Raw genomic sequence first — 25,929 nt, forward strand, 5'->3', positions numbered from 1 at the left:
GGGTCCGAAACAGTCATTAAGGTTGTTCAGGCGCTGGAAACTTTGGCCAACCTACCGGCCGAAGATCTGAAGTTGATTGCCACCGTAATGGCAGTTGTCGAAAATGTATTCAATAAACTATTATTCATTTGTAGATACATACATACATATGTACATATTTGTTTTCTCTGACGTCGAATGGGACAGTCACAAACATTGCATTTGGAGGAAAACTAAAAAAATACGGCGCCCAATTCACAATCAGATTTCAGCGAAAGTTTAAATGTTGTCCGTTAATATCTATGTATATAAAATGGTTAAAGTGGTTAGATAATTTAAATTATTTTTGGCAGTTAAAAATGCATGTATGTACATGTGTACATATGCATGTGTGTATGTATGTATGCTTTTAGGTACAGTAACAGAAGTCAGCGATGACAAATGCCAACTGCGCATAAGCACTAACCATACAGTATACTGTATACAGTAATAGTGCGTAAGGACTAACCATACAGTATACTGTATACAGTAATAGTGCGTAAGCACTAACCATACAGTATACTGTATACAGATGTCAAATCCCAACAAGTATACAGGATACTGTATACAGTATACCTGTATGGTTTGTGGTTAGGATTTGTTTACCCGGAACTCGATTAACTCTTCGAGTATTTGTGGTAGAAAAACGTAACACACGGAAGGAAAAGTTTCCGGCGTATACATATATGTATGTACATACACACACAGTTGTGTTCAATGAAATAGTAGTGCCGCACCTCATCACTTTCACAACTATTATTTGGACACTTACAGTCTTAGAATTAAACAAGTGGTACCTTTTTATTATAAACCCGAAAATTCATTATCACATTTGCATTCCATCTTCTTGGTTTTCATGCGTTTAGTAGAGTAACAATAACAAGTATTTAAAAATATATTAAAAAAAATTAAATCAACTCAAAAAGTCACCATCAGTAAGCTTCATTTATGTATTGAATATTTTGATCAAAGACATGTTTTGAATATAGCGGTAATTTTCTGGAAAATAGGGTATCCAAATGCCCATACTATACTATACCTACCGGTTGACAAGCAACAAATTGTCAAATACGTAGAAATCCATTCCCACTCACGTAATGTTATATGCTTTTTGTGTTGGTTGACCTTTGGTTGTAACCTTATTTTGCAATCAATCTAATAAAGACAAGTCATGATAATCTGCCAATCTTGTGAAGAATTGAATGATGATACAAGTAAAATTACTGTTTTAAATCTGAGAGTCCACACTAGCTGCTAATATTATAAAAAAAGGCAAAATCGAGGAAAATAATTTAAGCTTTACGGTATATTTACAGTATATTTTTTAAATTAAAGGTATATTTCGGCATATTTCAGAGGGTTTTGTGGTATATCTTATCGATAATCACGCTGGTGAGCGCCACACTTTGCGTTTTTTTGCGAAATAAATTCTAACAAAGTCTGCCTGAGATACAAAGCAAAATGGGTGATAAACTGCTGGACACTTCCCAAATCATCAATGGAATGGCTGTGATGATATCCTTTTTCGTGGGCTACCGCTACGCCATCAAGCGTGGCGAGTCCAAGGAGACGGACGAAGGAGCAGCGGCTGCGACCGGCAGCACGACCACGCAGGAAGCTGCTGTGTCCGACAGGGTGAGCCAACTGACCTACTTCAACTCCTCCTTTGCAGTCGGGTGCTAATTATCAGTGCATTTGCAGAACTATGGCGGCATCAACGAGAACTTCAAAATGGTTCTGGTCGTGCGGAACGACCTGAAGATGGGCAAGGGCAAGATTGCCGCCCAATGTGGCCACGGAGCGGTGGGCGCCTACCAGAACGCGGTGACGCGGATACCGCGTCTGTTGCGCGCCTGGGAGAACTGCGGTTGTGCCAAAATCGCCGTGCGCGTGGAGAGCGAGGCAGAACTGATGGCCATCAAGAAGGCTGCAGAACGACAGCAGCTGAACACGTGCCTTATACGCGACGCTGGTCGCACCCAGATCGAGCCCAACTCCAAGACCGTGCTGGCCGTGGGCCCAGCTGCGGCAGCCGATATCGATCGTGTCACTGGGCACCTGAAGCTCTTGTAGAGAGCCGCACCATCGCATTGGAATACTCGCAGGCCATAGAGAACACACTACACCACACCACACCACACCACACACTTATGTACGCGCACCTCAAACAAAAAAAACAACTCAAAAAGCAATATGGGTCAGGGCGTGTGGGGTGCGTGATGGCGACAATGGGGGGTATGGTAAGCGCCTCCTCCATTACGACGACACGATGACGCTGACGACTGTGAAATGCAAGGAATCTAGGAATAAAATTAATATTTACTTATTAAATGATCGGTAATGCGGCTTCCGTTTGCAATGCTCGCGAGTTTAATGACTTTTAATTCATTTTATATTTATATTAATCTTCCAGCAACACGACTCGTGTCCCTGTGTGTTGGTTATTCTTAAATGTACAAAGATCGGCTTAATCCATAATCGGATGACAGAAAACACAATTGAAAACAAAGATGATTGACAAATCGTTCAGGCCAGGGCCTTCAGATCACACATAATATTGCAAAAAAATTAAATTTCAATAGAGCATGAAATGATCATCAGCTGACAGTGCAAAGCCTTAAAAGGAATCTCGATTTTAAACAATTTCAGCTGTTTAAAGATCCCCTTCTGATCCGAAAAAGGAAGAATATAAAAAATATTTCACTTAACGATAGTTGCGCCCCCTCTTTGGGGCTGTCCATATCATCCCTAGAATGTCCAGGCATAATCATTATCCCCCTGCACTAGTGGCTGCTGTGGCTGCTGATTTTGCTGTTGCTCTAGTCCCGGCTGGGGCGCTGGAAATTCCATTGGTTGTTGGGCTGCCGGAAAGTCCATGGGTTGCTGGGCGTTCGGAAAGTCCATTGGCTGCTGGACGACCGGGAAGTCCATATGTTGTTGCTGCTGCTGCTGGGTGCCCGTAAAGTCCATATGCTGTTGGGCGCCCGTAAAGTCCATTGGCTGCTGAGAGCCCATAAAGTTCATTGCCTGCTGGGCGCCAGAAAAGCCCATTGCCTGTTGGGAGCTTGTAAAGCCCATTGGCTGCTGTTGCTGGTAGTCGAGCACGGGCTCGTTCGAGGCATCCACGTGGTAGGGCTGAGAGTGATGCGAGGCCTGCGACTGGTGCATATCATTCTCGTTGTCGTCAAACACTTCGTTCTTGATGCGCCTGCGACCATCGTCCTCCTCGTCACTGTCCGACACGTCCAAATCTTCCTCAATGCCCATGCCGTTGTTGAGGGTGCTGGCCGGTGGCATTTGCAACACCACAGACTCATCCTCGTGAGCCGCAGCCGCAGCTGCTGCAGCGGCACTTGTGCTGGCCTCCGGTGGATTGTACTGTCCATTGTCGTCCTGGGCGTTTGCCATGAAGTCCGCGAAGGCGCTCCGGGCGGTGGTGGGCTCTCCCATGGGTTGGCGTGGCTTGTGCATGGCCAGAAAATCAGAGGGATCGTAGTTGGGATCCACATCCATGGATTCATCTGGAAGACATGCAGAAACACAATCAATTGCCGGTCGCATACGATTGGGGGACAAGAGCAAGCGGAGCTTAAGGAAGATATCGAAGGGACAGGACAACATTGATATGTGGTGTGGGTTGTGGGGATAATAGAGACCTTGCTGCTGTTGAGCGTAGAAGCCAAGGCCACTCAACTGCACCATTGCTTCCGCCGCCTGCTGGCTGTCATCCTCGCCGCACGGCTCCTCTGCGGCGGATAGTGGCAAGTGGACGGATAGAAATGTAAAACGGAGACGGAAACAGAAACAGAATCCAGACAAAGTCAAAGTTCGAAGGAAGTTTTTCGATTAGTAATCAATCATCAACTTGAAACAGAGACAGATTCAAAGACAGATACGACCAGCGCTCGACTGGCTCTCCACCCACCTGCAAGCTGCTGCTCCTCGATGTCGATCTCCGTCTTAATGTTCTTCGGATCGATGTAGTCCATGCCATCGGCAGGCGCCTGTAGACGTTCGCCCTGATCCAGTATGCTTGCCGCATTGTTCTCATCCTCGGACACCTCCTGGAAGTCCTCCTCCTCATCATCCTCCTCGTCTGTGGAGAAATTCAGGTCTGCGGGAGAGTGTCAAATCGTTAGTGAATAATTGAACAAGTGAACACGGGAGAACGTAATCTTCGGAGTGACCAAAGCTATATATATCCTTGCAGAAATTGTTTCTTTAGTGACTGTCTTTATCTTATTGGAGCAAGGTTGTATATGAATTTCTTTCGATTCTTTCTAAAGGATTTGTACATATAAATGTATGCAAATAAAGCGAAAGAGAGGGGTCACTTCCCTTCGTTAGATTTGATTGTATCTCGGAAATAATTACTCTTCTGCGTTGCTCATAACCTCTGCAAGGATACAAATCTAAAGTGTGCTGCACCATAAACAATTTAATAAATAATTTCAAGTTAAGTGAAAAGTAATTTGGATATTGTAACTCTGGAGGATATCATGCAAAATGTTAAAGATAAACTCGAGGCCTCAAGGATTAGTTAACCAAAAATGCAAATGAAGCTAGAAACAGGCAAAACCAAAATTAACCGAAAACTAAATGAGATGAAAAGCGTTGTGTTAGATGTTAGGCAGGTATTTTTTGGCAAATCAATTTTGAATTCGTGTGTAAATTAATTAACAAAAAAAAAACACATGGTGTGTATGTGTGTGTGTGGGGGGGTGTTTTGGTGAGGTTTGTCTGTAATCCGTTAGTCTGTAGTTTGAGGCTTACCTTCATCCAGGAAGTAAGCTTGCGCCTGACTCTTGTTTGATGTAAGACTACCCTTCCTCGGACGCCCCCGACCACGCTTAACCGGATTCTGGGCTTTGACTAGAAAAAGTACAGTAAAAGTATTTTTGCAGTTGTGGCATGTGTTTTGGTGGCAACAGTACTTATCAAGAGGGTGAGGAGCATCTTTTGATGCACACAATTACATGTAATACGAGTAGAAGGAGGAAACACAGAGCTCTCAGATTGAAAAAGGAAATCAAAAGCAAGAAATTTGGGTTTTCGATCTATTTTGCAGCTGCCTTACTCTGAGAAGCGTTGATTGGAAAAGCCAAAGAATTGTTTGATTGATTCAAGCAAAAGATTAAAATCTTAAAATTATTTAAACACTTTAACAGATTACAATAGTTGATGGAAAGCAATTCAAGTTCCTATCAAGAATACCTAAAATATGATATTTTTACTTGGTCTGAAATGGAATTTAGTTGATGGTAAAGTATCATGCAGTGCTCTAATGATATGCGCTATCTACAATCTACCTCTGAATAGCTGAATATAGGAAATGGGAACAACTTTCAATGGAGTTCAATGATTTCGAGTGTGGATTAAAGTCAAGTTGGGGTTGGGGTATTAGTACAAGCAGGCTCAACAGATCACATCTGTGGATGGCGGAGGGGTGACCATAACCATAATCGGGGGATCTGGGATCGGGAATCCTGGGATACACTTTGTTGCATATAGTATGTAGATTTATATCATATTCATATTGATGTGGAAAGAGGAAAGCGTGAGATCGTTACCAATAGAGTTTCACAGTAGACCAGAGAGAGATAAGAGTAATTATGTATGTAGATAGGAGAGTATGTGTCTGTTCGTATGCATAAATATTGTGGCAGAGATCGTAGCAGGGCTGGGACTTACCCTCCTCCATGGGTTGGTGCCTCTTGCGTGGCCTGCCCCGGCCACGTTTCACCTCGCCCACGGCCGGACGTGGCAGCTTGCGGGCTGGCATCGCATGATGCGACATATGGCCATCGGAGCCCATGCTGCGGTGTATGGAGGCTGCTGTGGTGGCGCCCACATTACTCTCCACATCGATGTACTCGTCCCCGGGCGAACTGCCACGGCTGCCACGCGCCAAATCGTAATCATCATTGCCCCATGCCTCGTCCAGCTCGGGTGCATTCTCCATGGCCAGCTCTCGGGTCTTGGCAATGTTCTCCTCGAGAGGGATGCAAGTGGCCGCCAACTAAACGACAAATTAGAAGATGTCTTACAAATATAGGGTCTCCATGGTGGATGTATGGATGTACCTCTTCCAGTTGTGAGCGTGCGTAGGCCCGTATGTTGGTGGAGTTTCTGGTGAAGCGATGCTCGGGGCCATTGTACTGCAAGGAGTTGGCATGCATCAGCTCAATGTCTGCCATATACTCCTCCCGACTGTGATAGCCATGTCCTGCAAAAAAAAGAGGAAAGTAAAGAAACTACAAACAGAAGCTAAGGAAAGAGCCTCTACTTACCGTCGATAATCTTTTGCATGCACTCCAGATCCATTGGTCGCTTGATCACTTGGTAGTAGTCCCTCACATTCTTCTTGTTGACGGGCTTCAGGAAGGGCCACGCATCGTTGAGGAGCTTCACCTGTGCGTGCAGCTTCTCAAAGATATACGACAGGGCCACCTGATCGTCATCTCCCAACAGCGGATTGATGGCCTTCTCCACGCGCATCAGCTTCTCCTCGCGCTGCTGGAACAGTCCGTAGCAGCTCTCGAACATGCGCTGGGCGGCCACGGTGTAGGCGCTATGGGCGCCATTATATAGCGCCGAATTGTCCACAATCTGCTTGAGATCCTCGAGGAACATCTGGCGACTGGTGTAGCGACGCTGCCTGATGTACTCCCGCATGGTCTGCAGGTCCATGGGCTTCGTGACCACCTGGTAGTAGTCCGGCACTTTCTTCGAGTTGACGGGAAACAGGAACGGAGACACGTCCGGCATGGTGCGCAGCTCGTTGAGGATCAGTTCCAGTATAGATGAGAGCACCACCACAGGATCGGTGCGCCGTCGATTGGCGGTCTTGTTGTGCCGCTGCAGATAGTCGCAGTGGGGGTCGCTGCCCAGGCGCCGCTTCTTCTTGCCGTCGCGTGACATCTTGAGGCTCAAGCCCATGCCGCTGCGCCGCTTGCTCTCCTCGCCATGACGCCGCAGCACCTTGCTGCTGAGCGTCACCTTGGTGCCGTCCACATTAACCAGATCGTCATCATCCATGTTGGTTTCCCGCTCGCTCTGCTCGTCCAGGTCGTCGGCCAGCGAGGGATTCGACTGGGAGAGGCTGCTCTGCATGCCCGTGTACAGCGGACAGGCCTTGTTGGTGCGCATATGCCCCACCTGGCCGCAGGCGCCGCACTTCAGTTTGAGGTCTGGCTTCAGCTTGAACTTCTTGCGCGAGGGACTAACCTCCTTGTAGCCATGATCGCGTTCCTTGTGCGCATGACCGCCAGAGCTCTTGGGATCGCCCAGCGAGGTGGGCATGCCGCCGGGCTGCAGTTTCTGGTTTTGGGCCAACTGTGCGAGGCGCTCCCGCTCCTGGTTGCGCTTGATGCGACGCAGCTGCTCCTGGATGCGCCGCTTCTCGCGCTTCATCTCCTCCTTCTGCTGCTCGTCCAGCGTTGCGAATTGCTTGATAAACTGCTCGTCCTTGGTGGTGCGAATCTTGATGTATGCGTCAATGACGGGCTGCCGGCGTACCGTCTCCACGCGAGTGTACTCCTTGCCGTCAAGGCCCTTGAACGTGCGCGTGATCTTGAGAATGCGGCCCTGATTCTGGTTGGCCAGGGGCTGATTTGAGGCATCCTCCTTGGCCTTGGCCCTGCTGGCCCCATCGCCATGCTCCTCGTCGAGCTGCCGCAGCAGCTCCTGTCGCTCCTGCTCCTCCCGCTCGAGCGAGAGCTGCGTTGAGGTCTTCTTGTTGGACAGCATGTTCTCCAGGTTCTTGCCCAGCTCCTCCAAATCGGACTCCTCGGAGGCAGAGGACTCGGCCTCATCGGTGGACAGTATCTCAGAGCTGGCGAGCACGCGATTCTGCAGATCGAAGATGCGCTGGCACTCCTCCTTGTAGCGCTCCTGGTGCTCCGCGATGGAGAATCGATTGCCACGCGAGAACTTGTCCATGCCCTCCTCTCCGGCCTTGGCCTTCTCCGTGGACAGGGTGCGCACCACATCGATGACCTCCCAACGGGATAGCTTCTTGATCTCCTCCTCGGGCACCTTGAACTTGCGCAGCAGCTCCTTGGCCCTTTGCAGCGGCAGGCGACGCAGATCCGCATCAGTGCCCGTTACCGAGCGCTTTGGCTGCGACTCCTGTTCCTCTTTCGTTTGCTATGTGGGACAACAGATTACTAAATGCTTGCTGGACTATGGACAGTAGTCCTTACTGTTGGCTTGTTGGGCACTCGCACGTAGGAGAAGCCTTCACCGCATCCCGTGGGATCTGCGGGGCCGCTCAGCTGCAGCAGGCACTTGCCCCGCATGGCCTGGATGTAGGCACGCGTGGTGTTCCAGGGGGCAACCTTCACCTCATCGTCCAGCTTCAGTTGAGCCTCCTCGTCGTCATCCTCTTGGGGCGCAAACAGGAATTTCTCCCCATAGCCAGCATCCTTTTAAATCGAGGTGGAAAATGAGTGGCTACGAATCTTTGGAAGGAGTGGAATGTCCTACCTTTAGACGCTGTTCGGCGGCAATCATGCTGAAGTAGGCACAACACTGCTCCGGGGAGACCATGGCGCGTATCTCCTCCTCGGAGGGCAGACGAAACTCGGGCTTGATCACCCACCAATTGGAGTCCATGCCCGTGCGCTTGAAATCCGCGCACTGCTTCAGACGCTTCCGAATGCTGCTCTCCGAGTGGGCGGGAAAGGCGCGCTTAATGTCGTCCATGCGTATGCGCCGGGGCTGATCGCGACTCTTCCAAAACAAGCGATAGATAAACACCTGGCGGGAAGGGAGAACTGGTCAGAGAGGAGTACTCAAAGGCAGCTTGGAATCCATACCTGCAGGAAGTCACGCGTAAAGTTGTTGGCTCGCTTCGAATTGGGTCCCGGCACCTCGTACAGTGGACACTCCTGTCCGACAGTGAAAATGGCCGTGACGGCCCTTATCCAGTAGTTGTTTCTGGTGCGAATGATGAGGAAGTCATTGTGAGCCATCTTGTGCGGGTAGATGGGCGCACGGTACATGTTATTCTCCAGCGCCTGGATGCACTGCCCCGGATGGAGGATGCCGAGGAAGGGACTGGTGTGGGCAAAGGCCACCTCACCATACACATAGTCCTGCGGTCCGCTGTCCTTTTCCGCCTTGCGTTTGTAGTAGTTCTTGATCTTAGAGCACATTCCCACTTGATTCATCAGCGGCGGATGCTCCTCGCAGAACTCGGCGAGCACAATGTCCCCATCCTTGCCGCTCAGATCCTCTGGATTGCGCATGAAGAAGACATCACCACCGCCAGAGGCTATCCGCTCAACCTCCCGCTGCTTGGCCTTCTTCACGATGTGCTTCAGCAGGGAGTAGACGTTCTGGTGCGACTCCTGGGCCAGCGGCCCGTGCGAGTACTTCTTCAGCGGCGGCCGATGGAAGGAGCGCAGCTTCATCGGCCCCATATGCGTGGGCACAAAGGGAGCGCGCAGCTCCACCACTGGCGTCGAGTGCTGGATGAGATTGCCGCCGCCCACTTTCATGCGTAGCGTTGAAGGCTCCGTCTTGGGTGCGTAGTAACTGGGGGACAATCATTAATCAAGTATTATTCATGGATTCCAACTGCTGTGCATGCTCACGTGTCATTTGAAATGTTGAAGGGATCCCGATCTGGGCTCTTGGGTGGCGGCGGTGGAGCATCCTCGGCCAGTACATTGATGACGCCCGCCTTGCCCAGCAGAATCTTCGACTTCTTGACATGCGGATGCGGTATCTTGATCTTAGGCGGCGGCCCAATGCTCTTGTTGATCTTCGAGGGATCAATGTCGTCGGGTATGCCCAATATAATGTTCTCATCGTTGGGATCCAGCGTAAGAACCTTCGGCTTCGGCACCTTGGTCATCTGCTGCGCATCCCAAATGATCTCATCCTCCCACTTCTGATAGATCAGCTCCTCGTTCTCCACGGGGAACAGACTGTACCACGTATCGTCGGGCACTTCGGTGGGTTTGTTCTGCGCACTGATAACATTTTAAAATGATGAAAATTTCAATTATTTGTTCTCTGTTTCGCTGCAAGATTCACTCACTTCTGTTGTGCCTTCTTGCTGGCGGCCGAAGAGCCTTGCTTGGAGCTGCCACTGCCGCCCACTGGCATTGCCGGCTTGCCCGGCTGACTGAAGGCGCCTGCTGTGCGGGAACCGCTGGAGGGCAACCATCCAGCAGCATTCGTCTTGGAGTTTAGCTTTTGCATCACCTTGGCCTTGATGTCGTTGCCGTCCCAGACGACATCGTCCTCCCAGTGCATCTGGGAGACCATCAGGAAGGCATCTTCCGCTAGGGTGGCCTTCTCGCTGTCGCCGCCACTTGCCTCTGGCCTGCTGCTGGCGGCTGGCTCTTCGGGAACGACAGTGTCCTTGGACTGGTTGTTGGTGGTGGACTTCATCTTGAAGCCGTAATTGAAACCATCGCCCGATTCGGGCACCTCGAGCATATCGTACCAGATCTGTGCCGGTCCGAAGCGCCAATCGGCCACCTTGGGCTTTTGGTCGCTGTTCTCGCCGTTCTCGGGCCCCTCCTGCCGCACATCCACGCGATTGAGGTCGCTGAGCAGCTTCTCCTCATCGTCGGACATGCAAGCCGCAGGCGTGGGCTCTTGGCCAAAGAACAAATTGAAGCCGCGATGGCGAGGCTCCTCTGTGTCGCTCGGCGAGTCGGAGCCACCAGTGTTCGTCGTCTAATTGCAAGCGAGAGATATTTGTTTGAATGAACAACTTGCACTGAGGATGGACACAAGTACCTTTTGATCTCTCGACTGATTCCGTTTCCTTCGCCGCCTGCGGACATGGCGCCAGATTTGCGGCATGCTTGTTGGCTTCCCCGGACCGAAGAGCCGTGAAAATCGCAGGACTTTGTTTTTGCGAAAGTCGGGAAAGAGTACCCGGACGTCCACATTCTGGTACTTGGAGGGCAGGATATCGGCCAAGGGGGTGTCCAGTCTGCTGTCGTCTTTAAAGAACACCCAAAGGGACACCACGGTCCATAATCCACTCTCAACAGATATTCAAATCTTTGCGCTTACCCTTGGGGTCCCCACTGGCTTTGGCCTCACTACTGGATGACGAGCCGCCGCCGCCGTCGGGGCTTGGTGCTTTGGCGGGGACCTCTTCAGGCCCGCTGCTACCAGATGCTCGCCCCAGAGGCGTACTCGGTGGCGGCATCAGTTCCTTGTCATCCTTGGCTGTATGAATGGAGCACAGTGACACACATAATACACACTTGAAGATCACTCACTTGGCTTTGTCTCAACCTTGGATGCCGGTATGGCATCTTCTAGGTCATCGTATGACTCCTGCTCTGGGGGCGTGCGTGGACAGTCCTCGGACAGTTCGGTTATGTCCGAGTAGTCAATTGCATCGTCCTGAGCTGTGACGGTGCCATCGTCGGTCTCCTCCTTTTTCACGCTAGCCTTCAACGCATCGAAGACACTCAGGCCAGAGGTGGCGGAGTCGGACGTGGGCTCCTTCTCATCCTCATCGTCGTCGGACGAGGCTTCGGCATCTTTGGTGTCAATCACCTCGTTCAGCAACGAATTGAGACCCATCCTGAAGCCAAGCATTAGCTAAATTTCATAAATATAGTGGCAACAAGACATACTTCGACAGCGATCCAAGATTTTCACGCAGCTCCGCATCGAAGCCGTTCCCCCTCTCGTCGTCCGCGAGCAGCCTGCCATCGGAGTCAATGTTACCGAAGAGAATACCGGTTAGATCCATGCCGAAATCACCCCCACCATTGCCAATGGACCCCTCATCGTCACTATTGTCGGATAAAGTGTCCATTTAAATGGTTTGAGTGTTTTCTATTTGTTAAATATGTTTTTTCCACACAATTGCACACATTTGGGTTTTAGTTGTAAAGAAGCACTAAAATATACCAAAACGCCTCGTGCCGCGACCGATAGGCAAAACAAAGGTATGTAAATAAAAGGTGTGGTCCGCGACTTGCAGAAACAAGCAACACACAATCATATTGCAATTAATTGGTTATAGCTGTTTTTGTGTAAGCAAGAGATTGAGCGAGAGTGAGAGAGGGAGAGGGAGGCAAACATTTCAGGCTAGCAATTAATGCCCGAAATGCCTTACCTTTGTGTGTTTGGGCGACAATGCAGCACTCGTGCTGCAGAAAACATGTTCGAGGAACTTTTGAATCAATATTGCTAGAAAACAACAATTAACAACCAAAATAGTTAATTTATTTTATTATCAATTTGTTTTCACAGGCTTCGCCAAGGCTCCTCATGAATTGTCAGCTTCAAAAGCAAATAACAATCAGCTTGCTTGGATTACGGTCCCGCAATCGCATTGAAGCGTTTTTGTTTACAGAGGTTTTGAACCACAGAGATGTTTGTATTATTTTCATAGTGTTCTAGTGTTATTTCATGGAACTCTGAGCGGAGACTAAAATATTAACACATTTCTAGTGTTCGTTCGGCAAACAACTCTTTTTTGAGTTCAAAATTTTCGGTAACTTTTTTATAATATTCAACACAAAACTGAAGTACCTGGTCAATGCGGACTCATCTCTGCGACCAACCAATTTCGCAGTAGCGATTATCAATATCAAAAAAAAAAAAATATTAACAGTCGATACGGCATATTGTGTAAATTCTCGGCCTACTTGTCCAAATTTCGACTGTGTTCATGTCATTTATTTGCGATTAATATGTTAACTTCTTACAGCTGCAAATTGTTAAATACACTTTGATAAACATATGAGGAGACTAAAGAGATTGGTCCAGGGGTTCAGCGGCGGTTGTTTCAACATTTTGGGATTACTTGTCGGCGGCGAGTTCCAGCCAGCGGGGCCTGAACCAGGGCAGCAAGCGGTTCGGCAGGCGCTTCTTAAACTCGTGCAGAGTGCAGAGTTCCAGGGCGCAATAGTGGATGTTGCAGTTCATGCACTTGTTGCACGAACAGGTAAGTCCTGGCGCACACCTGCTCTCCTCCTGGCCAAAGCAAGTCTCGTTCACCTGCAGATAGCAAAAGTGCCGCTCCAAGCAGTTGTCCCGCTTCAGAGTGAAGAAACTTTTGGGACATTGCGTGATGTCGTCGCTGCCCTCTCGGCACGGATGGACCTTCTCAAGGTCCCTGCAAGAAGAGATCATCAAAAGTATCATAAAATATACCACCAACGATGTGCGGCCAACTTACATGGCCCGGCAGTGGTGCCAGATGACGAATAGCAGCACAGATGTCTGTAGCAGAAGTCTGACCAGACGGAACTGCACGTGGTTCTGCATTTTCAGTTATCTCCTCTCCAACACCGGGTGAGCCGTGGTCCTTTTATACCCGGCCGCCGCAGCACACTAATTAGATTATAATGTATGCAAATGATTTAGCATAGATTAATTGAATTATCAATCGGACCATGGTCAGCCAGTCGTGACCGCTGTGGGTCAATGGCGCATCCTTCCCGACATGGAAGGCCGCGAAGGCGGTTGCCTCTCAGACTGACAGCCTCAATAATTAATACGATGCGGAGGTCAAGAGTAATTAAATCAAATGAAATCTCATTTGTTAATCAATTTTATTGTGAATATTTGCTATTTCTTTTAAATCTAATACGAGTAGTTGCATTTGAGATAGGGATAGGGATAGGATAGGAATAGGTAAGGTCGCCAAATTATGGCCAGCGTAATTAATTTAATTCGGTTGCATTTGATCAAACACCATTTCAAGTAAACCTTTGTTGTCGACCAAGAGTGTCTGGACTTGTATGGGTACAGCAGATACCAGGGCATATCGGCGTTAGCTGAAACATTATAAATAGTATAATTAATAATTAGAAAAGGTACTAATAATGATAATAATTTAGTCTATTAATGCGTTTTCCCAGGAAGTGGCAAAGGCTGCAAAATACTTGAAGAAATCGTAAAAGATCTGCTGAGGTTTGTTTGGTGTGACCAAAGTAAACGCAAAGTTTATGAAAATACTAAACCGTATGTAGAATTTGTACGATATACATACATACATATATGTTCATACAAATACATATATTTATTGCGGAATATAATAGATGCATTGTTTTATAAATTATAGAAGCTTACACACATAACCTGAGAAACAGCTACGAATCTGTTTTCTGCATTTCAAACGATTACTCGAAAAATACCATTGGATGTGACTCTGGCTGTTTGTTTACATTTTGTGGCTTGGGTTGCCGTTGCCTCTTGAAATGACTTAGATTTTGTTTGAAGCTGCTTTAAGATTAGTTGTTATCGCCTACCACAAACATGCCTTTTATTTCAGCGAACAACTAAAGAGAGAATCGCCCGTGGCAGCTGATAAGGTGTGTTCCGATTAGAGACATCACCTTAAGGAGGCCGGTAGAAGCACCATGTAGTTCAGTATTGCCTTGCCGTTGTAGACTGGCACAAGTGGGAGCAGAAATAAGCGCGAACATGACAGGAGAAACGGTTATCTTGGCCTATTCCGGCGGACTGGACACCAGTTGCATCCTCAAATGGCTGCTGGACAAGCAGTACGACGTCATCTGTGTCCTGGCCGATGTTGGCCAGAAAGAGGACTTTGCGGCGGCCGAAAAGAAAGCTCTCAAGATCGGTGCCAAAAAGGTGAGATAGCCCAGGGATGGGGGACACATCTTTAACTGATTCCCTGACCCACAGGTTATCGTGGTCGATGCAAAGCAGTCATTCGTGGAGGACTACATCTGGCCGGCCATACAGATGGGCCTCATCTACGAGGAACGCTATCTGCTGGGCACCTCGCTGGCCCGGCCCTGCATCAGCGTGGCCCTGATGGAGGTGGCGCGGCAGTACGATGCCAAGTACCTGGCCCACGGTGCCACCGGCAAGGGCAACGATCAGGTGCGCTTTGAGCTCTGCGCATATGCACTCAAGCCGGATCTGAAGGTGGGCCTAACAGCAGGGCAGGTTGATAAGCTAATCAATCAATCTAATCAATGCCTATTCCAGTTATCTTTGCACCTCACGTTATTAATGCTTTCCCAACTCTCAGATCATCGCTCCCTGGCGCGACGAGGCGTTCTGCCGTCGCTTTCAGGGGCGCCAGGATCTCATAGTGTATGCCCAGGCGAATGGCATCGAGGTGAGCGCCAAGCCGTCCACTCCCTGGAGCACCGACGCCAATATCCTGCACATTAGCTACGAGTCTGGGGTTCTGGAGAATCCCAATACTGTGGCACCGGCCAGCCTCTACGAGATGACCGTCGATCCATTGGTGAATGCCCCACGGGAGCCTGTCCGAGTTGTGATCCATTTTGAGCACGGTCTGCCCACCCGTGTCGAGGACCCAGCCAACAAGTGCGTCTATCGCACACCCCTGGAGATGCTGAAGTTCCTCAATGATGTGGGCGGCTCCTATGGCATCGGGCGCATCGACATTGTCGAGAATCGCTATGTGGGTCTCAAGTCCCGTGGCGTCTACGAGACCCCGGGCGGCACCATCCTCTACACGGCCCACCAGGATCTGGAGGTGTTCACGCTGGACCGCGAAGTGCTCCGCACCAAGCAAGTTCTGCGCGATCGCATGAGCGACTATGTGTACAATGGATTCTGGCTCAGTCCCGAGGCCATCTATGCCCAGCGCTGCATTGCGCTGGCCGAGCAGCGGGTCTGCGGCCAGGTAACCATGGAGCTGGCGCCCGGCTATTGCCGCGCCATTGCCCGCAAGGCCTCTGAGGCAGACGGTGCGCTGTACAACGAGCAGCTCGTATCTATGGACGTGCACGGGGGATATGTGCCACAGGATGCGGGTGGTTTCATTGCGATCAATGCCGTGAGGATACGGGAGCATGTGCGTGCCTTTGGACCCTACGAAGTGGCCAAGCAAACGAAATAAATGTGCAAAATCTGAGCTTTTCTGACCGCTCGCACCAAAAACTCTGTCTTAAATCTTAGCAGACTCTATTCTATGTGTTTCCTTGCACATATTCATATCCATGACTGTCTGTGTAGCTAGTTATGTACATTATTTCCATGGCAATCAATGGAATCATTCGTGTGTTTGTTTAATAAATCTGCAGTTCGACGAGACACTTGTATGGGTTCGGAAATATGTACATATGTATATGTATATAGAAATCTAATGAAATACTCGCACACAAATAAATGTACATATATCATTGCCATATTTGAGTGCCATCCCCACAAGCTGGTTCTCTCTCGGACCGGGGAGCAAACAGTGAGAGCAACTGCTCTATGTGGGATTTCCCAATTGCATTAATCTTACTTCCGGTGTTGCTCAGCTCTGGTCCGGCAAAAGACGAGCCAGAACAAAAGATGCTTCCTCCTTCTGTACATAAATGCAAAAACTAATATTATTACAACAAACATACACAAATCCAGCAAACAGAAACAACACCAGAGACGGAAACATCAGCTGTGGATTGTATTTCTGACTCGTTAGATATTTATGTGTCTCTCTGTCTGTCTGTTCGACTGTCTGTCGGGGTGGGTGTGGGTTCTGCAGCTTCTGTTTACCCATCGACAACAATTGATGATGAAACTCATAGCAATTCCATGCTCTGGGAATTTTCGGCAGAGATTTGACAGCTACCGAAGTGAGGAAAAGTTTTTAGGTAAGAAAAAAACACGTGCAAAACTTATGGCACAGCTGAAATGGATGAAAATTAAGGTGGAATTCACTCTATCACTTTTATTTCGTGTCTTTTCGATCAAAATGATGTCTGTTTGCCCCACATTTCCAAATGCAATACATTTCCAAGCTTAAAACATACACAGAAACTCTCCAAGTTTGGAACTAACCGAAAGCACCACAACCAATAAGTTCTCAAGCATAAGAAATGAATGGCAAAGGTCCAAGCCAAAGCAGCCGCCTCAGAGACAGTTCAGCCTTCACTTCCTTCACAGTTTTCGAAAGAGGAGTCTCCGCCCAGAACCTCCTGCTAAGTCCAAATGAAAGAGCTCAAAGGTCGGAACCCCATTCCCATGATGCAGGCTGCTGGAGGAGTGGACGAGGGAACGAACAGCACGCGTTCCTATCAAAACAATGAGGAATAATTAAAATTCGCCCTCAAACAATTTGTAAGCTTTTTGGCGGAAGTGAGGCGAGCAGAAGCAATGGTGGGGACTTCTACTCTAGGGGATCCAGGGTGGTGGGGTATATCTACCCTAGATGAGGGGGTGCGTGTGTGTGTGTGAGGGAGAAAGGGAGAGGACGGACACATGCTCATAAATAAATTTATGTTTGCTGAAGTGTATTGGGCGTGCCCCGAGCTGGTTCCAAGTTCCAGGCTGCCCCATAAATTTCTGGTTGTTCTTGCCAGCTCCCCTCCCTCTGACAGCATTCAGCCAAGAGCATGTAAGCTGAAAAGAGATAGAAATGGGTGTGGTGAAAGAGATGGAGCTGGAGAAAGAGTAAGAGCTATAGAGGAATGCTATTTTTGCAATTATAGGGAATTTCTGTTTCTGTTTTGTTGCCTCCTCTGGAGCTATGTATCTGGAGAGTTTTTGTGTACATTTTTGACTAAATCAATTTGCTCAAACAAGAAACATTGCATTAATCTGGGAGATGCTTGTAGAACGTTGTGCATCTTAGTAAGTATCTTGGGGAAATTAGCACCCATTTATTTGCTCGCTTTAAGCCGCTTCTGCTCTCTCTCTCTCCCTCTCTTGTTAATCATATTTTACACTTTTCACAAAGTTAACCTTTGATTCAATTTATCAACTTCAATAAAACGTACAGCAGGAATACAACAAAAATAACAACTAAGGGAACGCACACAGAAGGGCCGCAAAACCATAGTAGAAAGAGAGAGAGAGAGATACAATAAGGGAAAGAGAGGTGGACAGGCGGTAGGTTTTTCGTAAAAGTTGCGCCTGCGATTCGCACAAGGACTAACGAACGACATCCTTTGAACGCTCGCAAATAATCCCACAAAAACCGAGAGCTTAACTTTTTCCCAGCATTTATGCAGAGTTTTCAGGGGCTGAGTGGCTGAGCGACTGAAAGAGGGGGGGACTGGTTGCATTCGCTTATATTTTTGGGGGTGGCCAAAAGCCCCTTTTTGCAATTTTCGCAGTTTAGCACAAAGTTGAAACGTCAACGCTGTCTGATTCTGATCGTATGCCACGGACACACCGACAGACGGACTCAAACACTACGAACAACGGCAACATTGTCCCAGTCACTGATGGATGGATATATGGGAGGGAATGGGACTGGATGGGATGCTCACTAGCCGGGAATGGAATGAGCATGTAGCTGGGCTCAAACCGAACGGAGTTGGTCCACTGACTCGGTGGTTATTGAGGTTCTGTTCGGTTCGGTTCGCGTTTTTGTGTCCCTATCGGCAGGTGCGATGCTCCGGCCCAGCAGTCAAAGGGCAATGTTTTTTTTTGTGTTTGTTGTGGCCGGGGCAGGGCAACCACAGCGAAGGCATGCCATTGATGTCTAGCATGGAGTATCGGTAAAAACCTGTGGCAACACGAGGGGAGGTGCAAGCCTGCTACTTAACCGGAATGACAGGGGTTCAGTGTGGTGGCACAGGGACATATTTTCAGGCAGATGTTGTGCCACCCACAGTCAGTTTTTTGTATATATTTCAGGAGAGGTGTGCCCTCTCTCTCTCTCTCTCTCTTTCGCCTTTCAGCTTCTTAAATCCATTTATATTTTATTTTTGAAATGGCTGCCTGTCCCAGCAAATGTCTTGACCCCTTTTGAAAGCTTTGATTTTAATTATCACGCAGTTGGCATTCGCACAGCTGCGTCCTTAGCCGTCACTCGGGCTCCTTGGCGGCGCCAAAACTATCCGGCAAAAGGAATTTTATTATTGAAATTTGTTTGCGTGGACTTTGTTGTCCCCATCCACGGTCCACGGTTTACGCTCGCTGCTGCTGCTGCTAGTGCTGGATGCATTCGCATTTTGTAATTAAGTGCAGACAGAAGTTAAAATCAGGTCACTCATACGCCCCATTGGCCGGACGGTGCGACGCTGTGCTGTCCATGAGAAAACTTAATTTTTCAAATGAATTTTTGCCTTCCCAGTGGCAGAGGCAGAGGCACAGCAGCGCAGCAATGGCTTTTCAAATTATTACACTTGGCAGGGCGGCTGCTTGCCAGAAAAAAAAGAGGAGCAAGGGAGCGCGGGTCGTCTCCTGGCAGCAGCTGTTGCTAAGTTTTTTTGAGAGCAAAACTAATTATTTTGTCCACCTTTTTGGACAGGCGCAGAGAATGCCACGTATTCCCCGGATATTGTTTTGGAGATACTTTCTTTTTGCCTGGTAAATATATGCAAATCGTAGTGGAAAAACTTTTTCGCTGCAATTGAAATGGAGTTTTAAAGTTGAATCCCGGTTTAATGCAATGCATTTTGCCAGCGAAAAGCGGAACGCAAGGTAAATACACAAATAGCAGACACAATTTCCCAGAACCGATCCGAACAGAATGTTGCCCCTGCCAACGCGACGGGCAAAAGGCAGACATGGAGCGTGCAGCATGGGGCGTGGAACGTGGCCAGATTATGCTGTATTATCACCTGTAAATCCTTATTGGCAATCAAAACTTTTCCCTACAGCCCCACGGTCTCAGCCCTTTGTTCTATGGCCCTATGGCCCTATGTCTCTATGGCTATTGCCCTGCCCTTTCTCTCTGCCCGCTAGTCCGGCCTTCCGAGTATTTTGTATTTGCTACTTTCAATGAAATCTGCAAAAATCTCTGCATGCAGCCCAAACTTTTAATTTTATTGGAAAACTTGTTGAGTTTTTTTCGCATTTTTTGTTGCTGTTGTTGCTGTTGTTTTTAGGAGCCTCTATTTTGTTCTCTTTATTTTTAGCCGCTGAGTGGACACGCGGGGCATCGAGAAGTTGAAATCTGTTTTTCAGCCAAAATAGTTGCCACGGGACGCCCAAAGCAATTGCGGAGGCATTATGATGATGACGATGACGACGACAGAGGGAAGAGCCTCCAAAGGATTCTCGATATTGCTTGGAGATTATGTTCCACTTTAGTTTTTGTTGCCAGATCGCGAGAACGAGTTCCAACTTTAAGTGTCATAAAAAAGGAGTTTCGAAGTGCACAATTGTGTTATTTCGTAGCAGAAACACTTGATAGTCCCCATGGATTATTTTGCAGGGATTTAAGAGGTGATTAAGCTAAGTTTTTGTGCATTTAAGTGGCAGTTTTAATGCATCATCACTCATCTATTGATGACTCAAAGAAGGGACAATGGCGGAGAGGAGTACAGGGAGATTGTTTTTAGTTTCCTTACGGATAATCATACCAGTTCCAGCCTGAGAGAAGTTAAATCTCTGTTGAGAAGTTCCAATCGAAGCATGAAATACTAGTTAAACTGCTTTCAAACTCTGATGGCGATTAAGAGCGGCGCGGAGTCTGGCATGCTGGCAATCTCAAAGGTTTCTGCTGCTTCCCAAAAACTCTGTTCGAAATGATTTCACGACACCTTCGCCGTGTCCCCTGGAGCTAATCACGAGTGCATCTGCGCCTCTCACGGCAGTTGACAGAATGGCAGAACCGCATCACATGGCACCGCAGCATATTTCCGTCACCGATTGCCTGTCGATTGGCATGGGTTGGGGGGTGGTGGCATGTCGCCTGGTTCCATTGGCATTAAACTGCAAATCCGCAGTCGAGCAATTCTCGCATGTAATGCTGATGTCGACATTTTACTGCTGCAACTGCAACTGGCAGTGCCAGTGCCAGTGCCAGTGCCACTGCTGTTGCTGCTGCTGCTGTTGATGCGGGCTCGTGTTTTGCCACAACAGCGTGCCAGTGCCAGGCAGCGACACCTTCTGTGGCAACAAGGCTGCCAGTGCAGACATCTCATCCCAGTGGCGCAGCCACAGCTTCTACTCGCTCCCCTTCAACCCACTCCAACAATTGTAATCTGGAGCCTGCCACCTCCCTGCACTTAAGCATTGCATCGATGCGATGGTGGGCTGGCTGGCTCCTGCGATCGGCAGCTGCTGCTGTTGTGGATTTTTGCATTGCCCTGCCAAAGGGGCCAAGGCGGAAGATGTTGAAGGCTGAAAGAGAGTTCAGACGGGTGTGGGGTGGTGAGGAGCTGCAGCAACAGCCATAAAATCCTTTGCAATCAGTTGCATGCAACAAACACTTTGGTTCATGTTCCCACAGCGCCTCCTTTGGCTTTGATGCACCGAGAGAAATGAGACGAGAACGAGAAGAGAAAGCTGAGATTTGTAGCAGAATTTAACGGTGTAGTTTCGCTCAGTGTACACATAGCAAAGAGACTTCATCCTCGTTGCTTCAATTGAAGGGAATACCCGATCCAAAAACACACAAGAGCGGACCTCAGACCCAGATCCGGGCCCCCGTAGAAGAGGCCACATTTACGTTGGACTGTTGTCTGGGTTCTTGTTGCTCTCAGATTGGGATTCTTATCGTTGTTGTTGCTCGCACACACATACACAAAACACGCAAAACACATGCACAAATACACACACACACACACACACACACACGCAGACTGATGCAGAAAACAATTTCCTAATGCCGAGAATTGGCTTTTGTGCAATTTACAGTCTTCGTGTACTTAAAAATAATTTGAAATTTGAAGTGTTGCTGCATTTCCGATAACTTCAAATGCCAAATGAATTGCCACACACACACACACACCCATACATGTACGAGTGAGAGAGGAATACAAACGGGAGATAGAGCGAGACATTAGAAATGCTGAAATGGAGCAACATAACGCTTCTGAGGATGATGGCATTTGTGAAAATCAATGGAAATTGATGAAAACTACGGCTTGTGTTTGTGTGCCACTTAAAGCCGGTTGGATCCTTACATGCCCCACGGCCCTAGCCAGACCTACTCCTCCCCCGAACCAAGCTGAGAGAAGTTAAGCTCTGGCCCCATTCGCCAGATTAAATTCAGATACCGGCTCATGCCCATGGCCCGTGCTCCACATGGATTTCCATGCGTGACGCATTTCGGAAAGCCCAGCTTCTGGCCAACTGTCCCACTGTCCCACTGTCCGACTGTCCCTGGCAACGTGTCACATGCAAAAAACTATCGAACAGCCAAAGCCATCATCCTGATTTGCCCCCAACAAACATTCCTGATATGCCATAAAAATTCACACAACAAACAAATAAAAAAATAAAATTTGTGCTGTGGGGTGTGGGGTGTCGGAAAAAAAAACGCTGAAACTTTTTGAATATTTAGCAAAAATGTCAACGTCCAAAAGCGAAGTAGAACAACTGACCGAATTTGAATGTAGAAAAACCAAAAAAATACGAGAGAGAGAGAGAGAGAGAGAGAGAGTTATGCAGAGCACTCGGCAAGTGCCGCAGGAGCCACTGGCAGGGTGGAACTATTTTGGGGTGCACTGTCACAACATCCGGCATGCCACCACACAGCACTTGGGCCAGTGCCACTGCCACTGCCAACTAGAGAGCCCGCTTAGAGAGGCTTGAACACATTCCACAACCCTGGCAAGTAGGAATGCTAGAGTCAAGTGCAATGGCTATGAGATACCCGCTACTCATATGCGTTCTACTGGCTTTGATGCACTTCCAGCGAGAGAGAAAGAGTAAACGCCCTTAAATTCATGGATCATTTGTGAGCGAAAGCATTCTGTTGCAACAATTAGGATAGAAAATTGCCAGAAAAAGGTTTTTATTGCATGCGGCTGGCAAATGCGCAATTATTATTAGACAAGAGCTTTAATGATTTCAGCCAGTTAGTGGCGCAATTAGACCATATTTGGCAGCAGGCAAGCACACAACACAAAACGGCAGAAGTCTGAAAGAACAACAGACAGCGCAGCACGGCAGGCAGCCCTTTTTGGAATCAGTTGCAGTTGCAATTATAATTTCAATTTTACGATTTTTCGAGTATTTCCCCAACCCGCCAAAGCCAGGCAGACATTCTTTCCTGCCACAGTTTCCACTTTCGTGGCTGCCTCAGCAACAACTTCTTGGGAGCCCAGGCGAACCCATTGTCTGGCTTTTGTTTATGCGAGTTGTGTGCTCTGAAGTGGTTAGTTTCAATTCTGGGGGAAAACCCCAAACACAAAGCAAAAACAGAATTGTGTAGTCTGGAACTGGAACTGAAACTGCAACTCGGAGTCCGAGAACTGTAGTCATTTGTGTGGGGTAATGCTTAATTGCTGCTTGTTTGTGTTTCTACTAGAAGAGTTTCACTCCACCCAGCTTTTGCCATGAGAGATTATTAGGAATTTGTATCAGCAAAAAGTTGCAGGTTTTCCCCGTTTGGAATTTCACTTTCATCCCGGATAATCAAACGACTTCACGTGCCTGAAATGGATTCCGTTTCCGTTTCCCCGCCAAAAAACAGATTTGATTTCTCTCTCTTCGCCTCCATGTCAATTGTGTTGGATAACTCGTCAGGGGTACCTCCCCCTCCATTCGGATCGAAAAAGCATTTACATTTCGCTTGCTCTCTCTCTCTCTCTCTGTCTCGAACCGATTCGTGCTCGTTAACAAAAGATACATATGTATCTGGTAGATGTATCTCGGCTTTTGTGCTCGCTCGCTGCTTTCTTATTCTGCTCTTGCTTGGTTAGATTTAAATGCCGAATTTTCAATGCAGCACACATCATCCATGGGAGTGGGAATGGGGAAATGGGCGGATTGGGAAGGGGATGTAAGTCCTTGCTGTAGCAAGGACATGTGCTCACCTGTGTGTGTTTCTGTAGCCGAACACGTGAGAGTGTAATCACTTGTACTTAATATGCAGATGATGACAATGTGACAATCAAACCGATTCCAGGTCGCCTGATACTCTGTCTCTCTGCCCATCCCCGTGTCCCGTCTCCTCCGTTCCATTGCCTGATGTTATGCGAATCGGATTATTATTATCATTGTTATCGCCTATCGTAAAAGGCATAAGCAAAATGCGCATTTTTCTCCGCTCCAGCTCTGTGTTTGTTCCTTCCTCTGTGGAATATTTCCCCCTGTTTGAGTGCGCAGATTTTTCCGTGAGGCATAAACGCATTAGACCTTGCGTCTTCCCGCTAGCTGTTTGAGTCCTAAAATGGCAATTTGTTTGCATTATGATTTTTATCTTTCTGTGCTTAGAATTGTTTGTTTTCATTCGGAATTTCGAATGCGTTGGAATAGAAAAATCATTTAAAGGGCAATCAATGGCTTGAGATATTGTTTCGTAAGAGAATTAAACATCTTTGGGACCCCTCAAGACAACAAATATCAAATCATTATTATCATTTCATTATTTAATACAAATCTGATGACTCTATAGCTCTTTTATGACCATTACACGATGTAATGTTGCCATAAGTCATCTCATTGAACCAACACGAGTGCCGAAAAGGGTTTAACTCCCTTTGTGGCATTCAACAGTGCTGAACATTCCCTCACGCGGCTCCATTGTGTCGGTCATTTCATTTGGAAAATGCACATTTTCATCTGGCATGTGTTAATGCACTGCACACGAAGGGGCAGCAGGCAGCGTGCAGGCAGCCTGCAGTTTGTGGTATAACTTCATAAAAATGCCACCCAGTTGCACCACAAGATTTACTGCAGTTGGCAACAGAAAAAAAATGCATACTGGAGGATGCATGGAGGAGGTATGGAGGAACCCAGAGCGCCGCTTGGCAGTCAAAAGTTGGGGCCGGGCGATAAATGGACTGACGAACGCGAAAGGATAACAGCAGGATACACATGTGGGGGGCGCATGGTGGAAAGGGTGTTCGTTCCCGTGTGTTTGGTTGGGCCTGGGTTTGGGAATACAAATGTGCCGTAGGGCAAGGGGAGGGGGAAATGTTTGTTGGTTTTACTCAATTTGTTGCTGCCTTTTTGCAATGTTGCTTTGGGGGGAGGGGAGGGGGTTGCTTCTTGTTGCTTTTTTTGGTCGGTGAAAACACACTCGAGGCAGCAAAGGCGAAGGCAAAAAATGGGAGCCCATTTGGGGCCCTCGACATTTTAACTGAAATGCAACAGGAGGCCGCGTGTTAATGCTGAAAAAAGGACAACAGGCGGCAAGGACCCTTTCGGCAGCCAAGTGGCAAAGTCGTGACGAACTCTGCCCCACACAGCAACCAGCAGGAGGGAGCCACGAGGCAGAAGGGCGATAGGGGCGAGTGCCACCAGCTGGATGTCGCGGTCACTTTTCATGCTTTCTGTTGAGCCTCTTCTGATCCCTTTTTTTCATTTTCATTTTCATTTTTGCTTCTGCTTTGACAGCACAGCAGCAACAACTGTCTGGGACTTTGAGTCACGCGCTGATTTTAATGCCCAGCCAATGCCCCCGAAAATGAGGCGTGTCAATGACTCTGGGTCACCGGAATGGACCACGCCTTCAGCTCAGCCTCTTCGCCTCTCTACTTGTTCTTTACGAATCTGATTTCTGACATTTTTCTGATTGCCCGTTTCGAGTGCAGAGAGCATTAAATGTCCATGGTTGAAGCTCCTTACATGGTTTTTTGTGCTGCCAGCAGAGAAGGCCACAGTTGAATTTGTGTTTGAGGAAATGTTCTTGAAACATGCGACATGTGAAAGCGTTTTAATTTTTCTAAGAAATAGCACTGCCTCTCTTTTTCCCTCTCTCGGATTCACATAATTTAGAAAGCAAATTTAATTAGAATCTCAGCTGTTGTTTCACTTGTTGTCGCAGTCGAAACCCGCATGTGTTGCTTGGGAATTTAATTGCTTTACAAAGCCGCAGCATAGACAAACAAAAGTTCCGCAGCCCGCACCCAAAAAAGAGTTAAACCCAAGGAAAAGAGACACAGATTTACACAACACAACAAAACAGTAGAGAGAACCCGCAGTGGCAGTGGCGCTGGCAGTTGAAGTCACAGTCTGTGAAGGCAATTTCAACTTTTCTCTGGTTGTCCTGGAGTACTTCATGGAAAATTACTTTATTTTAAGTTGGTCTGTGCATTGTATCCCTTAAGCGCCTATTTTCAACACTTGCGACAG

At 47.9% G+C, this 25,929-nt stretch overlaps 4 protein-coding genes and 1 long non-coding RNA gene across 9 annotated transcripts; 3 read left to right on the forward strand and 2 right to left on the reverse strand.

Moving 5' to 3' along the window:
* Positions 1-1,388: 1,388 nt before the first annotated feature.
* On the forward strand, positions 1,389-2,195 carry LOC117898639 (probable peptidyl-tRNA hydrolase 2). The gene is made up of 2 exons (XM_034808202.1): positions 1,389-1,653; positions 1,720-2,195. The coding sequence occupies exons 1-2, from the start codon at positions 1,480-1,482 to the stop codon at positions 2,089-2,091; spliced, it is 546 nt and encodes a 181-aa protein (XP_034664093.1). The 5' UTR covers positions 1,389-1,479; the 3' UTR covers positions 2,092-2,195.
* Positions 2,196-2,404: 209 nt separating this feature from the next.
* Positions 2,405-11,904, reverse strand: LOC117898627 (transcription initiation factor TFIID subunit 1). Of its 5 annotated transcripts, XM_034808183.1 has the most exons (16): positions 11,634-11,903; positions 11,271-11,581; positions 11,059-11,217; positions 10,777-10,985; positions 10,067-10,713; positions 9,618-9,998; positions 8,838-9,558; positions 8,506-8,778; positions 8,223-8,444; positions 6,309-8,166; positions 6,102-6,244; positions 5,710-6,037; positions 4,792-4,890; positions 3,944-4,132; positions 3,675-3,764; positions 2,406-3,539 (listed from the first exon to the last, which is right to left on the reverse strand). In XM_034808183.1, the coding sequence occupies exons 1-16, from the start codon at positions 11,816-11,818 to the stop codon at positions 2,767-2,769; spliced, it is 6,588 nt and encodes a 2,195-aa protein (XP_034664074.1). In that variant the 5' UTR covers positions 11,819-11,903; the 3' UTR covers positions 2,406-2,766. The 5 variants fall into 5 exon arrangements, with proteins under 5 accessions (XP_034664076.1, XP_034664074.1, XP_034664075.1 ...); XM_034808185.1 differs by lacking the exon at positions 4,792-4,890 and having other exon boundaries at positions 2,405-3,539; positions 11,634-11,904; XM_034808184.1 differs by lacking the exon at positions 3,675-3,764.
* Positions 11,905-12,640: 736 nt separating this feature from the next.
* LOC117896823 lies at positions 12,641-13,306 on the reverse strand. Its single transcript, XM_034805332.1, has 2 exons — positions 13,190-13,306; positions 12,641-13,126 (listed from the first exon to the last, which is right to left on the reverse strand). Exons 1-2 carry the CDS (start codon positions 13,276-13,278, stop codon positions 12,811-12,813), a joined length of 405 nt encoding a protein of 134 aa, XP_034661223.1. The 5' UTR covers positions 13,279-13,306; the 3' UTR covers positions 12,641-12,810.
* Positions 12,827-13,554, forward strand: LOC117896824. Its single transcript, XR_004649051.1, has 3 exons — positions 12,827-12,955; positions 13,015-13,305; positions 13,378-13,554. It is a non-coding gene; the product is annotated as an uncharacterized LOC117896824 (long non-coding RNA).
* Positions 13,555-14,379: 825 nt separating this feature from the next.
* LOC117897927 (argininosuccinate synthase) lies at positions 14,380-15,900 on the forward strand. Its single transcript, XM_034807012.1, has 3 exons — positions 14,380-14,610; positions 14,665-14,910; positions 15,017-15,900. The coding sequence occupies exons 1-3, from the start codon at positions 14,440-14,442 to the stop codon at positions 15,857-15,859; spliced, it is 1,260 nt and encodes a 419-aa protein (XP_034662903.1). The 5' UTR covers positions 14,380-14,439; the 3' UTR covers positions 15,860-15,900.
* The last annotated feature ends 10,029 nt before the right edge of the window (positions 15,901-25,929 follow it).

This window comes from Drosophila subobscura, chromosome O, assembly GCF_008121235.1.
Source record: "Drosophila subobscura isolate 14011-0131.10 chromosome O, UCBerk_Dsub_1.0, whole genome shotgun sequence".
Classification (NCBI taxonomy): domain Eukaryota; kingdom Metazoa; phylum Arthropoda; class Insecta; order Diptera; family Drosophilidae; genus Drosophila; species Drosophila subobscura.

Bases quoted from the DNA above. Each gene is read 5' to 3' on its own strand.
- LOC117898639 (XM_034808202.1), top strand. From the start codon at position 1,480: ATGGGTGATAAACTGCTGGACACTTCCCAAATCATCAATGGAATGGCT. The intron at 1,654-1,719 runs GTGAGCCAACTG...GTGCATTTGCAG, and splicing joins AAGCTGCTGTGTCCGACAGG to AACTATGGCGGCATCAACGA.
- LOC117898627 (XM_034808183.1), bottom strand. From the start codon at position 11,818: ATGGACACTTTATCCGACAATAGTGACGATGAGGGGTCCATTGGCAAT. The intron at 11,582-11,633 runs GTATGTCTTGTT...GCTTGGCTTCAG, and splicing joins AATCTTGGATCGCTGTCGAA to GATGGGTCTCAATTCGTTGC. The intron at 3,540-3,674 runs GTCTCTATTATC...CATGTCTTCCAG, and splicing joins CTACGCTCAACAGCAGCAAG to ATGAATCCATGGATGTGGAT.
- LOC117896823 (XM_034805332.1), bottom strand. From the start codon at position 13,278: ATGCAGAACCACGTGCAGTTCCGTCTGGTCAGACTTCTGCTACAGACA. The intron at 13,127-13,189 runs GTAAGTTGGCCG...CTCTTCTTGCAG, and splicing joins TGGCACCACTGCCGGGCCAT to GGACCTTGAGAAGGTCCATC.
- LOC117897927 (XM_034807012.1), top strand. From the start codon at position 14,440: ATGACAGGAGAAACGGTTATCTTGGCCTATTCCGGCGGACTGGACACC. The intron at 14,611-14,664 runs GTGAGATAGCCC...CCTGACCCACAG, and splicing joins TCAAGATCGGTGCCAAAAAG to GTTATCGTGGTCGATGCAAA. The intron at 14,911-15,016 runs GTGGGCCTAACA...CCCAACTCTCAG, and splicing joins CACTCAAGCCGGATCTGAAG to ATCATCGCTCCCTGGCGCGA.